The sequence below is a fragment of the Fulmarus glacialis genome, unplaced genomic scaffold, assembly GCF_000690835.1.
Source record: "Fulmarus glacialis isolate BGI_N327 unplaced genomic scaffold, ASM69083v1 scaffold39160, whole genome shotgun sequence".
Lineage (NCBI taxonomy): Eukaryota > Metazoa > Chordata > Aves > Procellariiformes > Procellariidae > Fulmarus > Fulmarus glacialis.
Genome location: NW_009186543.1, coordinates 18,511 through 34,381, shown reverse-complemented (window position 1 = coordinate 34,381; position 15,871 = coordinate 18,511). Strand labels below are relative to the sequence as shown.

Below are 15,871 nucleotides of genomic sequence, written 5' to 3'. Positions count from 1 at the left end.
AGTTTGCTGTTAAGCTGATGACCAGAATTACTTTAAAATGGGAAATGAATCTCAAATCGAAAAGATCAATTCTGCTTTCCTGCGTTAGAGCGAGCCTTGCCTGATGATGGGAGGTGATAACCTTGCTCCCTTGTGGCTTTGCCGCAGCAAAGCTTCCCGCTTTGATTTCTTCAGAGCAAGATGCACTTTACCAAAGTCTTCTTTGGCGCAGCTCTCTTAATAGCAAAATGTTACAATAGAGACTTGAGTCATTGCCTCTCTGTTTATTAATTTTGAAAATACCTGTGTGCTTGAATGCTGCTTTACAACATACAATTTTTAATTAGAATTTGGAAAGGGACAGTTGAGTCAGGATCCAAGTTAGGCCTTTTGGATAATCTTACCCATGTACGTGGTACCTACCGCAATGGATCCAGACCATGGCTCATGAGGCTACTGCAGAATAAAAAGAAATAAAATACTTTCTTTTAATTACTTTACTGAAGATTTTCTGCCCTCTCCTTGTGCTGTATGTCATGTGTGGTTTAGGTTATTATGGATTTTGGTCTGATAACAGGTTCTTCTGTGAGTCTTCTTGAGTCTTTTGCTTCTTTGCGTCTCCTCCAGGCTCTTCTTGCTGCTCTTGCTCAGTTCACTGCAGGTTGGGTTGCAAAGCTGGGGAGTGAACTGCGCCTCTTTCCACTAAGCTGGGGTGGAGAAAGAGCTGGGCTCTGACCTGTTCTTTTTTAGTATGATGAGACTAAAATGTGAACTTGAGCTCCTTCTCCACCTCAGAGAGCCATAGCTGATTTGTGCTTTTCACGGGAAGGGTGTTAAGGTGCTCCAGGCAGCTGGCAGTTTGCACGCTGGAGAAAATAAGGTGATGGGTGAAAGGCTGTCTGATGGCTACAGCTGCTGAAGTCCACTTTACTCTGGCTATACCCACAACAAAAATGGTCTCTTTGCATCTGATGATTTCTTCAAGAGGACGGCTGGTGCTTTAGCAATCGTTTCCTCCATGAAATTTGATGGGAGCCTTCTGGGGCTTTTTTCTCCTCCTCTCTCTTTACAGCAGTTTCAAAACCCTTTTATTAAATCTAAAACCCACTCTTTGATAGTTCATATCTAAGCTATAATTACCCAATATGAAGATGCAAGCACAAAATAATTTCCTAGGGAAGTTTACACAAAAGGGAATAACTCTGATTTTTTTTTTTTTTTTCAGTTCTTTGAGAAAATCTATAAGAGGATGAATAAAGCAAAGAATGATGATAGCGCAGCACAGATACAAACCTGATGATCTTACTCCGATTCTGTCGGGGTTTCTGCTCCAGGGGCTTCCTTAAAGGAGCATTGTCAGAAAGAAAAATCACATTGCTGGAAGTGGGTTGTGCAATCAATCACTGGCCACCGAGAAGGTGGGGGATCAGATGGATTCCCTTTTGAATTCAATCAAAACACTTCAAAGAAACTGGCATGTCTCTCAACTGAGGTATTTAATCATATATTTGGTGCCTCGCTCCCTGTCGCAGTTGCTTAATGAGACTGGACTTTTGTAATCTCAGCAAAGAGAGGCCAAAAGATAATTATGCAAGTTACAAACCCTTTTCACTATAGATACCAAGTTTTTGGATAATTGTGTTTTCTTGGACTGGCACTTGAGCAGGTTGATTTACAGAAAATAATGTTTTGGTTTTTTTTTTCCCACCGCTAGAATGGTATAAACTACTATTTTCTAACCTGTAGTCCCTGCATCCCTGCAGTGCCTGGACTGTTTGCGAGGTGTCTGCGAAAGGTGACAAAGAAAAGCACGTTTTCATATGATCTGCAGCAGTTACATATGAGGAACTTCTGAAGGTCCATATATTGAAAAAAGTGGGAAATTGCAATGTAAACAGCCTGAGGGACTTGACGAATGTGCTCAGCTCTTCCTGGCGAGGCCAAATTCGGCAGCCTTTCCCCGTGCAGAAACCTTCTGAACGACCAGTTGCGGCAGTATGTGTTCCCGGCTCTAATTAGTGTGAGATTGCAAACCAGTATATGCCATATGGAGCCTCCACTGTTCCTGATCATCCTTGTACTTGAGAAGACTGAGGCGTGCTGCTGGTGCTTCTTTCTATTCTTCTGCCCCTCGTAGCGGTTCCCGTGGCCGGATCCAGCCGTACGTCACTGTTCAGGCCGATGCAGCAAGAGCTGAGTGACACACATCATCTGTGTGTGGGTTTTTTTTAGGTATTCTGTGGGTAATTATTAAACTTGGAAATAATACAGGCATATTAGGACCAGCAATGATTGAATCGGGTCCTTTCAGAAGGCACAGAATGTTTTATTCCCTTTCTCTGGAGTTAAGAGTCCCAATAGCCAGGGATTTGTATTTCCCTTTTCTTCAGGAAAATGCAATGACCCTTTGCACTGGGACCTCCTTATCAGCAGGCTGGGGGAGCAAACCTAAGGGAGATAAATGCACCAGAAGTAGGTATCTCATTGTTTTCGTGGAAAAACAGAAATGCAGATTAAGATGGTTGTAGCTCTGGAGAGGTGTATAAATAATTTGCATTACTTTTTTCTGCATCTGAATAGAGTATAGAGCCTGATAATAACCCTTTACTTCCCACAGCCTTTTTGGGGGGGATCAGACCTGTTCCTGTGTCAAATTTATTAATTTCCTCACAATTTCTACATCCTTCCTCTCTTCTCTGCCCTCTGTGGGTTCCATACCAGATTTGGTTCATGATGTTTATGTTGGATTTCTTCAGAGAAGGGGTCAAAACTGTTTCCATTTCCTTTCTGGAGTAAATTCAGGGAGTCTATCAACTTTCTTCTATGAATCTTTGTGTTTGTTTTGTATTCAGGCGTAAGATTCAGTTATATCTCTGAATTAATCTAGACATCTTTTTTGAAAGATGTCAGAATTGTTTGTCTTTTTTCCATTTGTTTGTCTTAGGGAAAAAGAAGAGAAAAAAGGACAGTAATGTGTCCTCAATCAGGTGTGTTGCTATTTCCGAATGAGTTTTAGGAGCATAAAAACTCCATGTGTTTTCCCAATTCCACATAGTTATCCTTAGCTCAGCATGTCGCCAGGGGAAGCAAAACTGGTTTATCTCTGCAGATGTGAACGCCGTTCATTTTTGTGTCTCGTAGTGTGTTTTGATTTCTCCGTCTTCTCTCCAGCCCAGCTCTTTTCGGTAACTCCTCTGGGTTTTTGCAGTCTTGGACCCAGAAGGCAGGTGGTGTCTGTTTTACCCTTTTCTTCTGCAGCTTGATACTCTGCTCAGCACTCACTCGGCGTTTCTTCCTTCCCAGCCCTGTTCTCAGCAGGCGTTTCCGTAGCGTGGGAGTGGAGTATAATGTCCCTCTGGTCTTAAAGTGTGAAAAAGCTCTTTCCTTCAGGAGTTAAACAACTGATCTTCCATCCGTTCACTGATGTACTGTCCTCTTAGCTTAGCCCAAAACATTCGTGTAGGCTCTAACATAATTTGGTCTCTCCCATCTCAGCTGGCAACACACCCCAGCCAGCGAGGTTTTCTGTATATTTTAACATTTATGGTGCCCTCTATTTTTTTTTTAACCTGCCAGTAAGGCGTGCACTACAGGTGGTATCGGGTAGGAGACCAGATGGGGTATGTCTGGAGGGTCTTCTGATTAATCCCTGGTTAAAACAGTTTTTATTGCACGTAATGATGCAGAATTTTTGAATTTTAACCTGTATTACTAGGCACAAAATGGCAAAGTATACTTCAGTTTTGACTGTAATTGAAATCTTTACGGTTAAATAGAGTTTGCAATGTCTGCTCTTAAATCCATGCTTACAAAAGAAACTACGACGTGCCCAAGACACATGTCTGGTTCAGTATTTTTTATTGGATAGTGACACCAGGAGACACTGCTCAGGAAGAGCACGCAAGTCCGGCTGCTTTCTGCAGTGCATTTCTAGCATCCCCGAGTGCTGTTGTTTCTCGGAAAAGAAAGTTCTGTCAAATCCTGGCACCCATAATAACTTACACAGGGAAGACATTACAAATCTGTTAAAAAATTAGGTAACCTCTCAGCTGGCTTTAGGACAGCAGCCCTCCAGCCTGTTTATGAAATAGTGTTTTTTCAATCAATTTGTAGCTATTTAGGCAGCCTCTTAACTCTTCCCTTCATGGTTTCACTGTAAGAAGGACAAATGGAAAACATGAAGTCATCAGAAATCAATCTGATCTGAGAACATGCATATTAAAATGCCTTACTTAGAAAGATCCAGATATCACAGTAAAGCAGAACTGGAGAACATTTGGATCCCTGATCTGTGCATTTCTGTACGCTTAACTTGTTTGGATTACTTTTTTGTTTGGACCGTGATTTTTCTATTTGTTTTTAGGGTTGTTGAACCTCCTTTATAAGGTATTTGACCTTAAATTGCTGGTGTGCACACTTAAATCTCAGCTCTAGTATAAGTCTGGCTGGATATTCTGGAATTTAAGGGAAAAAACCAACCACAAAAGCAGAATGGCTTTATAAAATTTTTTTCAACTCCATCAGCAGAAGAAATTCTAGTTGTTTTTAAGTGCTCTCAGTGATACCAGACTTGGTGTGAATTGTGGGGGAGAGCCTGGTATGCTTGAGAGATGTGTTTGCTACTAGCCGCAGGTGCAGTCCTCGCATGATTAAAGCTCAGCGCTTCTAAAACATAATAACACTTTGCACTGATAACGTCTCCCAACATGATTCAGTCCTTCCAGCTGCAGAGTTTCTTCTTTCTTTCATCTGACCGTGACCCGTGCTGCCGGCTGGCAGAGGGGACTGCGGACCAGTTCAAATAATACCTTCTGCTCTGGGTTGCTGGAAGCTGAGCCTGAGTCTCCGTCGGTGGTGTGGGTCCGTGCCGGGCTCTGCGGGTCTGGGAGAAGGTGGCCTGGTGCTGTATCGCCCTCGCCGCTGCCCCGGCTCACGCGACGGTCTTTGCCTTGCCTTGCTTCTGCACTTCTGTCATAATATTGACTTGCAAACATATAGCTTTTTTGCCGGTTGCTATGGTTACCTCTCAGCTACCAGCATCTGAACTGTAGAAAGGAGTAACAAGCAATACATTTCAAGCCTTAATGAAATGCACAGCAGCGTGTTAAACTTTTAAACCCAACGTGACTATCACTAAGCAACATCCATTTGTGATTTGCCATAATTACTGCTGCAAGCTCCTTATGATTGAAATGCCGGAGCACAAATCTTTCTCCTCCACTGCATCAAATACGTTTTTCTGCCAGTAGCTTCACAGTATCTCAGACCTGTGATGTTTCATAGTCCTTTCACAGTTTCAAAGAACTAAGTTTGACCTCTTTAAATTATTCACACCTTCAAACTGGCAACATCTCCAAAATCTCTTTTTGTGTGTATTGCCCATTTCCTTCTCATTCACTCCCAGAAATTTATTTTAAAGACGTTTGATTCTTCTGCCCTAGTTCCAAAATGTGAATCCAACTCATTTCCCCCAAGCTGCTTCTTGCGTATTTGGAAGAACCAATTTCATCAGACCAGCATTGGTGTTGAATTAAAATGTGTGCGTAGTTGGTGCTTGGAGCTGTTTGCTCCAGTAACTGCACCAGAAGGAGCAGATGCCTCAAGTCTTTCGAGGTGGTGGTTTTTTGCTAAGAAGTCTTACTTAGTGTCTATATTGAACAGTGCGTTTTATCCATCAGTTTGAGAAGTAAAATGAAACTGGACACTGCTTGTATGTCCACACTCCAGGCTTCAAGTTAAATGATTAACTGCACTGCCCAGTGCAATTGCAGTTCTTGAGTTAGTTGTGCTTTTCAGAATATCTCTGTACTGTGCCCAGTTTTTCTGCTGATCAGTCTGATTTTCTGTATTCTGTTAAAAATTTACATTTACAGCAGCGGAGTTACCAATCCTGGAGAGGAAAAACTGGTTGATCTATCTGCTGTATGTTCGCAGAGACTACGACGAGTGTAAGGTAAGAACTGCTTTTGAGACTTTGCATTAGGACGTATTTTACTAACGTTATGAAACGATAGTTTTCATACCAGTTTTCAAACCACCCTCTTTCCTGACTTCTTCTGGAATAAGAGGACCAGGAGAAAATACAAGTAAAATAACTTTAGTGTTCTCAAATCCTTGGCTACCTTCAGGATTCATGCGTGTAGTTCTCTGGAGCAATCTGTGAGCTCAGTGTGTCTTTGGGAGTGGAAAAATTGAAAGTATTGCAAACCTCTCTTGTTCCAAGTGATGAATAAGATCTTCCAAACTGATAATAACATAGTTCCATAGTGCAGATCTCTCGATGGTGCTATAAAGATGCTATGAAAAACACTTCAGTTGAGTAAAACATTACTACCAAGTCTAAAAAAAAAAGATCTTGGTTACCCTTGAACAAAATTCTTTCATTTTACACATGATACATTGCATCCTTTAATTTCTCCTGGGTTTGGTGGGTAGCTTGGAAGTGGTAGTTTGGTTTGGGATTATAACAGTAAGTGGATTAAAGAAATGGCAAACCTATTATTAAATGGTGTGTTTTCCTGATAAAATGAGCACGAGCTATTGAAGATGATGTGCCAGTGGGCAGGAGGAGGGGAATAAGGGTTGCCTTTCTGTTTCTGTCATGTGCAAAAAAGATCTGAAAAGGCTTTTTTGCTTCTGAAACACCAGGGTTGGTCAGGACTTGTCTCTCTCTGCTGGAGAACTCCTGGGGGTGCTTAGGAAAGTGGCAGGCCGGAGGAAATTCATTCAGCTTTTAATTAATGGACCTGGAGGATTGTATCATCAGCAGAGCGATTTCCTCTCAGATCTTGGTTTAATTAGCTATAAACAAAAGTTGGACTAGCAATCTAAATAGAAAATTGTTTCCCTTTTCTGTTGATCTGACTGCATTTTTTTGGTCTCTGATTGTGTACTTCTACTGTTGCTGTGATGGGATGTGGAATCACAGAGTGCAGAAAAGATGTACGGCTCAGGAAAACAGAGAAAATAACCAAGTGGATGCTATAATGGCAACATTGACTTCTCCACGTCTTCATTGGTCATGGAAGCGAGAAAATATGGGGAAAAAAATTGAGAAAAGACAGCTAATACTCTTTTGCTTGGCAGGCCAGCTTTGCAGTAGCTGTCAAAGTAAAAGGCAGCAAAGCCTTTCCTCAGGGCTCACAAAACAGGCTTTTTGCATGGCACCAGACCATAGCTGGTTAAATGATCTTCCGTCCTTTCGCCCGGATGTGATGGATGTGTGCTCAGAGGCCTGGATTTGTCCCAAAGAAGATAGGAACCTCAGCATGCCAGGATGCTTCTTCAGTCGCTGAGGAGTGACAGGCACATCCAAAAGGCGATTCAGATCTTAGGTGGTCTGAGCTGCCCTCCGGTAGTCTCTGCCTCTCTCCGCTGGTGTTACGTGGGGTTATGGGTCTAACCTGGATGCCCTGGATGCTTGTCCTTATACGTGATAAGCAGAGACATCCCCAAACACGCTATTTGGGGCTAATACCTTCAAAAATGAAAGAGGTATCGACAGTATCCCCAATGGCTTAAATTGCTGTTAACTCCTTGATTTCAGTACAGTTTGGGCATTCATTGAAGTCCATTAATTTTGTTCTAAGACTCAGCTAAGAAACGAGTGACCTGCAATGCTATTAATTTTGGTCTGAATCTTGCTAGACCCTTTTTCCCACTCAGTGCTTTGAAATGCTTCCTCTCTAACACGGTTTTAAAAGCTCCCATATTTTTCAATAGTGTAAAAGGCCAAGAAAAAACTGTTTGTTTACCAACATTAGCTCCCCAAAGTGAAGGCATTAAATTGATTTTAACCCTCACGGTGCCACTCGTGCATCTATTCTGGTGTTGCCAAGCTTTTGACAAATTTTGCTGCTCATTACAGCGAGGGATTGTTAACATCAGCTGTTTGATTCACCTCTCCTTCTACCCAGCAAGAAGCAAGGCAAACATCCCCCAGAGCCTGTGGCTGCGGCATCCCCTGTGATCGCACAGGCAGAGAGGAGTGCGGGGAGAGGAGGGACAGGCCCTGCTAAGCAGTGATCATCACTCAGCCCTCGCTCTTCGCATGCAAAGCTAGGAAACTGTGTTTTCTGCTTGCAGCATCAATTCCAGCCCTGCCCCCTAACCGTTTTTCACAACAGAAATCTTCTGCTTCTGTTATGCGCGAGGAAGGAATTATTAAAATTACCAGATGCTTTTAATTAATTAAAATCGCTCATGCTGGTTGGTCTCCTGCCAGTATGTCTAAATTCTGTCAGCGAGTTAAATAAACTTGGGAGGAAAAGCTGGGAATACAGATCATATTTCTCAGCTCAAGGCCTTTTGCTATGGGATTTTTTAGGGCTTACAGAATTAATCAGATTTCTCTAAAAGATAGCTCTCTATTGCCCTCTCTTGCTCCGAGAAACTGGTTTTATGTAGATTGAGCAATATAGAATATCCATATTCAGGAGATGCTTGGTTATGTCCGAGTTGAATGTCCTCTAATAATGTACTTTGTAAAGAGTATAATATAGATATATTAGCAGATACAGATCTGAGGGGAAGAGCAGCCTAGACTTGTTCTTTCTTTTCCTTCCTCTCTTTAGTTTTCTTTTACGAGTGATGATTCTCAATAATAACCCTCCTTGCCTTCACCCCGCTTTCCTTCTATGCGCTATATTTGAGGATCAGTTGTCCTCCTTGTTTTCAGGTCCTTCATTTATATTTGTCTTGGAGGCAGGGGTTGCTGGTACTGCTCATACACTTAACAGAAGTTCCAGATAAGCACCAGGTTATTGCTAGCCCAGAAATCTTTCTTTCCCTGCTTTGTCTCTTCCAGTTCTGAGCAAAAGAGGAGTTTCAGAACAGAAATGATGCACTTGGTTCATAGCCACAGTGCTCATCTGCCCAAAGGTCACTCTTTTTGACCAGTTTTATAATTTTGGGTCATGTGTGACTATGTAATATAGCCGAACTGCACCCGCACCCCAAATTGTCAGCTGCATGAATGCAACAGCAAGAATTTACATTTTCATCGTTTTTTTTTTCCCCTTCCTTTTCCCATGTACTCGTCATTTGTTCATTTGGCTTTCATTGACTCAGCTGCAGTTGCTCCAATTCAATTTATTTCTTCACAAAGGGCCTAGAGTAGATACCCTTATCAGCAGAGGATGCTTTCAGAGATTCCTTGTGGCATTTTCCCCAGGTAGTATCTAATTATCTTTGGTAATAGGAATGAACAGAGAAAAACTAAAAGGGCTACAGTATTCCTGGCAGAGTGCTCTTCACACACGATGACAAGCTTGCACTCTCCTGTGCACTCTTGTAGTTGTCCCAGCCGCAGTCCAGTGCCTTTATTATACATGGGGTTGTGGTTTCTGTAACTGAAACCAAATCTCTGTCATTAGCTTTGTTAAAATGATGCAAGTTTACAACTTTTATAGCATTTAATATAGTATATTGCAGCAACTAGCTACAAGTTCTGTGTTAATAGACTTTCCCAAGCACAAATTCTGATTAAACGCGTTTTGTAGTTCTCATGTCCTGTGTGATACCACTGTTACCATCACCTAAGAAAGAACTGTGTCCATCAACACGTTGCATAATGTTTAAATTCAAGTTATTTTAGGGCATTCTGCAATAAGCACAGATACAGCACAGCTATGTGTAGCGCATAGAAAAAATTCTCCGAATCAAGGTTGCAGAAGGTATTTGGTCAGTCAGAAATCAAATTTCTTTCATAGGGATTGCCTTTATTAAAATATTTGAAGGCTTTATATTCTTCTGAAAACTGTCATGATGCAGTTTAGTAAAGGGGTAATAGCGAACTGGCTAACGGGCTTTTCGGTGAGGGAGACTGTCTTTGGTATGTACTCTCTGTACTTTGTCATTTCAGGCTGTCATCAAAGAGCAGCTCCAGGAGTCTCATGGACTGTGCGAATATGCAGTCTATGTTCAAGGTATGTCACAGGAGGCCTCCGAAAGTCTTAATTTTGCTAAAGCAAGTTACTTCTGATTTCAGATACAGTGAACAATAAGAAGGGGAACAGATGATAGAAACGTATACAATTCATATGTGAAAAATATTTGGCTTTTTTTCTACTTGCTAAGTCTAGTTTTGAAGTTTGGGTTTTTCACATGGATGGGCAGATTAGATTTTCTGTTTTCTCTGTATCGAAGAGTTTGTCATTGGTTCCTCCTTGGACTGTGGGCTCTTGGCCTTCAGTGTGTTGGTGTGTGCTTGGGTTGTGTGTTTGATTGTGTTACAGATGCATGTTTTCTCTTACAGCTGCCTGCCTCAGGCGATTGCTCTCTTATTGTTTGCATTAAGGATGGTCTTCCTCTTCTTGTCCTGCCCTCTGTCCCCTAAAAAACGTGCCCCCAAACTTGACGTTGCAATTCAAAGTGCCGTGGTAGAGGACAGCTGAGTTTTGTTGGCCAAGGACGTACTGCAGCCTGTAGAAGTTGAGGAGGGAAGAATCCAGACTGCATCTTAACGAGCAATTTGCCAGCGTTTAAAGCTGCCTTTATTCTACAGAACAGAATTTTTTCCAAGCAAGCACGAGTCCTTTGCATGCGTTGTCGTTCTGCCCTCAGACACAGCTTCTGCCGTTCAGGGGGAAGGACCAAATGAGCATTGTTACAATATATCTGTACTCCCCCTCCTTTCCCTGCTGTCAGAGAGGCACGTTTTTCCTGCAGATAATGGACTAATTTGCCTGGTATACGTTGTCTTACAGCTTTGATATTTCGCTTGGAGGGGAAAATCCAAGAATCTCTTGAACTTTTTCAGACATGTTCCATTCTGAACCCTCGAAGCGCTGACAACCTCAAGCAGGTGGCACGATCACTGTGAGTGGTGATTTATTGTTTCTCTTTGATGTGCCACCCAGGACCTTTCATGTTTGGTTTTTCTCCCGGGCATCAAGTGAAATCCCAGGCTGCTTAATTCCAAACATGCTTCCTCCTTATCAACAGTTGAGTTGGCTTCCGGAAGCGTGGGCTACCGTTAAAAGCAGAATCCCTGTTATTTGCCTGGCTGCTATTGTATTTTCTTTTTCTTTGTGCTTTAAGCAAGAGAGGTAACACACTGATTTCTAGCTCCAGAGCTAAGGGTGCTGACTTGAGCTCTGTAAACTTGCCCTGCAGACCCCTTTCTGTCTGTGAGTGTCCGGTTAGATCATCCGTCTTTTTCCTTTGAGCCAAAGACGGACTGCAGAGCCTGTGAATTCATTCCTTGCATCTCCAGTAACGTCAGGGAGTGCCTCAGCATCTCGCAGGATTGATGACCTTGGCTCTGAAAGGGAGCAGTGCTCAGATTGTAATATTGCTGAGACTGTAAACTTCTCAGGGCTTTTCACGGAGGTCTCTGGAGAGCTAGCAAATAGCGTAATTTCTCACTGGCAAAGGTGATAGTGGTTGCACAGCAGGGTTTTAGAGCAAGAGAAAATAAAAATTGAAATGCTTTCACAGGTTTCTTTTGGGGAAGCACAAGGCAGCCATTGAAGTGTACAACGAAGCAGCTAAACTCGATGAAAAGGACTGGGTAAGTGTTTCAGTGAGTTGCAGATTATTGTACTATGCAGATGTTTCTGCAGTTTTATGAAGACAGCTGCAAACTCGTTCCAAGCAGAGGTGAGCTCACGCTGCCTGCAGTCTGAGCAGATGAGGAGCTGCAGAGCTGAGAGGCATTGCCTTTTAGCACAGGCTCACGACCATGGATGAGCTTCTGCAGCGTCTGGTTTAGAGCACAAGAGCAAGGCATCATTTCTACCTGCATAATCGCACAACTTGTCTCGGGGCACAGAGAATCGAGCAACGTGTTTGAGCTTTGCAAAGTATCAGTATTAACATAGCCGTATATAGTACAAAGAGTTAAATTACATTAAGGAAAATATGGGAAGTAGCTCCCGATTTGGAAACCCTCAGTTATCATTAAAACTTGCTTGAATAATTGGGAATCTTTTTGTGATGCAAAATGCCATTGAAAAAGATTACCCTCAAACTAGCTGAAAGGGTTACCTGTTACCTATCAAGCATTACCTATTTTGGCAAAACGTAGGCCAATAGCTGCAGAGGCCATAATTAGCTTTTCTGTGTAAGAAGACAAAAAGTGAAGGAAGAGCATTGCAAAGGGAAATGTGTGACGGTGGGTGAGAGGAGAGAGGACATGGCTTGCAGTTAGCTGTGGGCAGCCTTCTGCAGGTGACTGTTTTGCCTGCAGAAGTGTTATTTCTAAGATAGACTTGCTACATGTGATCTCATTCCCTAAGACATCAGGCACTCGCTGACTTTAGCTGTACTTTTGGTGCTCAGTACGTCTAAAATTTAGGCTTGATACAAGGATACGTTTGATATTATTCAACTTATCCTGTGCCAGACAACTCAGAAACCTTTTATACCATGGATCTTGTTTGAAATCTGCATTCCCTTAACTAACCAAGCTACCTGCGGTATGTGCTTGGCGTGGCTATAACCCTGTTTACAACCACAGCAGGCAGACTTCAGTGGGTATTTTGATTAGTTATTTCCCATACCTGGCTCAGCACTGGAAGGAGAGCCAGCCTGTGCACTTCCCTTGCACTTCTGCAAGCCGCAGTAACCAGGAGTTACTGACTCAATACTGTTCTACACAGTTGGCGAGACTGTGTGGAAGAAAATATCATTCTAAGAGGGGAAATAAGAGAGTTTCCTCTTAAAGATCAAAGCTGTCTAAACTGATGAAGCAGTGAAATGCTCACCAGAATAGAAATGAGGAACTAGTGGACCTTGTTTTTCAACTCCCCAAGATGTGCCAGGGTGGGGAAGGTGGGAAGTAGCTTGTCTGTTGAACTGTTGGTGATGAATTAGAGGCATGATTGTTCCCTACAGTGTCACCGGAGTGTTTAGGATCCTAGGTCATCTTCCTACTCTGTTGCGAGATTGTTTAAGATGCCCAGAGGGCTATCAGCCCTTCTGGTGCTTGACTTCTATTTTAGAAAGTTAGGCACATCTTCAAATTTTGTCGAGCTGGGTGCAGCATTGTGCATATCCTAATGACTGTACAGCTAGATTGAGAACCACCCAGAAGGGCAACTTATCTAGCTTCAGAGATCTCCCTGGGAACTGAGTCACATCTCAGTGAAGAAACCAGTCTTTGCTCCTTGTTTTCCGAAGAGACCATTGTCATCTCTGTGTTTTTTGTCTTGGTGGCCTGTAGTCTTTTGTGTACAATCACAGTTAAGCTCTGTAGGTTCCTGAAGCAACTCGAATTTATAGGTTTACTTAATCTACAAAGCCAGAAGGGTGTGGGCAGGCACAGGGGTCTCCCCATCCAGGTCAGTGATGACTGTTGTCCCTGGCAGATTATGTGGCATGTATCTCAAACCTCATGCTGATTTGGTTTTGTTTGTGGTTTGGTTTTTTTTCATACAGGAGATCAGCCACAACCTGGGTGTGTGCTACATGTACCTGAAACACTTCAACAAGGTAATGCAAATGCTTGTCTTATCTACCTGATAAATGGCAAGCAGGGTTCCCAGAAATTTCACTTTCTTTGGTAGTTTGAGGTGGATCATTTGCAGTGATAGGTATCAAGGAAGTTTTTTGCTTCAGCATTTGTTTCTGGGAGCAAAAGTTTGTGATCTGTCTTTGTTTTCATTTGCATGTTGAATTACTTTGAGTCAGCTGCAAGTTAGTGAAGTTGGATAAGAGTGCAACTGGGGTTAGCCTTGTTGCTGGCCAGGAGGCTTTTTCTGAACTAGGACTTTTCAGACAGCATTTCTGTTTTTAAAAGGAATGTTTGAGAAACCTCAAAGAGCCGCCTCAAACTAGACAGAAAACCAGCTGTGCTCCAATAAGAGCTGCTTCTGTTTCCGAGCCTTTCAAAACCAGAGCCATAAACATTGCTGGTTTTGTGAGGAGCAGCAATCCATAGAGCATGGTGGTTCCATCTTTTTGAAGAAAGAGAAGTGTGATGGTAATGACCCAAACTGTTTTCCCAGCATACAGCTCAAACTGCTGCACCTCGTGCAGAGGGTTTCTGAAGAAAAACTTGCTGCCCCTTGGGTCTGGCAGGATTCAGAGAGAAGAGTTACGGGGTTTGTTTGCTGGAGGTGCAGCAGGCACTTTTTTTTCTCCATGGAAAGGATTTGCTCCTGTGTCTGAAGCTCCTTTTGCACCAAGCCTGGAGCAAAAGTCACTAAAGAGCATAGCTGCAGTGTGGGCAGCACTAACTTTATTAGCTTTGTAGCTAATAAAAAAACTTCTTGGAAGCTTGAAATGGAGTTTTGTTCCCAGGTCTGAGCATGCCATTCCCAGCTCCTCACTTAACCCTCCCCTCAGTGTTCGTGGTGAGCACTGAGCTGTCTCTGAACCTGTGGGGTTACTTTGTAAGGGAAAAAACAGCATTTAGAAAACTTTTGTTCCCAGTTTGGACCAACTGCTCCCTGCTGCTCTTTCTGGTGGAGTTCTGTGGCCCTTGCAGCAAACCCCTGCCACGTTCCCTGTTTGAGGCATTGCTGTAAAGCAAGAAGCTCTGGAGTATAGGGTCATACTTGGGATTTGTTGTCTGCAGTAATGCCTTCCAAACTGGAACCTGCTGACTTCTCAGCTTTTCCATAAGTCTGAGATGTACTGGTCACCCTGGGCAGCAATACTTCCATGAGGATGTCTAAAATATAACAAAGTCCTGGGAGATGACTGTCTCTTCAGTAGTTGGTGGTAACAAATATCCCGTATTGCAGAATTCCATTACTGTGTCAGCATTTCTCATTCTAATGTATCACGTGTTCAGAGACAGCAAACATACTTTGCTGTCCTGCTGGCGAGGCCTGAGGAAGTGAGAGGAAGACATGCTTCAAAGTGTCTCCTGTTGGAGGGGATCAGTGTGTGCCTGACAAGAGCTGATTCACTCCTCTTGTTTACTTGGCAATCCATGCTCATTGCTGGAGTAAGCATTTTAGCAGAGAATAAACTGTAATGTACCTGTTAACCTAACAAATCTGGAGATTCCCTCAAACCAAACAAATTCAAATACAGGAACAGGCCTGTGCTCCTCTCCTCCTTGGGAGGTCATTGCTTCTTGTCTTGGCTTGAAGCTCGCCATATTGCCTTTCTCTGTCCCTCAAAGCACGCGGCTCCTGATGCAGAACTTGTTTCAACAGTTAGCTGGGCTGGGTTTTGCTAGCAGGGTTCTCCGAGCTCAGGGGGTGTTAGCTGTTCCCTTTCGCTAGCTGCTGGGGATTGCTCTTGGGCTGTTGCTTCACTGAGGTCTCTGTAATCACTTTTTTTTTTTTTTTTTATTCTCTGTGGTTGTGTGTTTAGGCACGAGACCAGCTAAACAATGCCCTGGAGCTCAACAGACATGATCTGACTTACATGATGCTGGGGAAAATTCATCTATTGGAGGGGGAGATGGATAAAGCCATTGAAGTCTATAAGAAAGCCGTAGAGTAAGAATATATCCTTTTTTCTATCTGCCCATGTCCCATCCTATGCCAGGAGAAATTTGATTGGTGTCCCAGATCTGAATTGAGGACATGATTAAAAAGCTAACGGTAATTATAGTGTCTCTGTGCAAAGCTGGCACTTTCAAGCTCTTCAGCTGTCTCTGCTCTCGGCTGTAGTCCTCCTCCTGCTGACAACGTGTCAGGGAAGAAGGTAGCTGTTTGAAGGTCTGCCAAAAAAAAGTGGAAAAACAAATGGACAGAAGATGCCTGGAGCAAACCTATCCAAAACTGACTTCATAAATCCCAAAGGTTTATCTACTAAAAAAATCTAACCTCGGGTGTCTCTTTAACCCTGATTGTCTGTCAAAAATCAGTTGCTGGGTTTCACATACTGTTTTCACTTGGAGTGATTTGTGTTTGAAAGCGTGGGAGTAGACAGACTAGAGATGGGTTGGTGCACGGTGAGTTTCTCCCACCCTGTCACTGTTTCTCAGTAC

At 42.9% G+C, this 15,871-nt stretch overlaps 1 protein-coding gene across 1 annotated transcript in view; it reads left to right on the top strand.

The window, feature by feature from the left end:
• Nucleotides 1-5,903: 5,903 nt before the first annotated feature.
• Nucleotides 5,904-15,871, top strand: part of BBS4 (Bardet-Biedl syndrome 4) — a 21,214-nt gene continuing 11,246 nt past the window's right edge. The window contains exons 1-6 of the mRNA XM_009588142.1: nt 5,904-5,932; nt 9,842-9,905; nt 10,739-10,797; nt 11,419-11,491; nt 13,360-13,413; nt 15,250-15,377. Coding sequence (XP_009586437.1) covers nt 5,904-5,932; nt 9,842-9,905; nt 10,739-10,797; nt 11,419-11,491; nt 13,360-13,413; nt 15,250-15,377 — 407 coding nt within the window. The remainder of the gene's footprint in view (nt 5,933-9,841; nt 9,906-10,738; nt 10,798-11,418; nt 11,492-13,359; nt 13,414-15,249; nt 15,378-15,871) is intronic.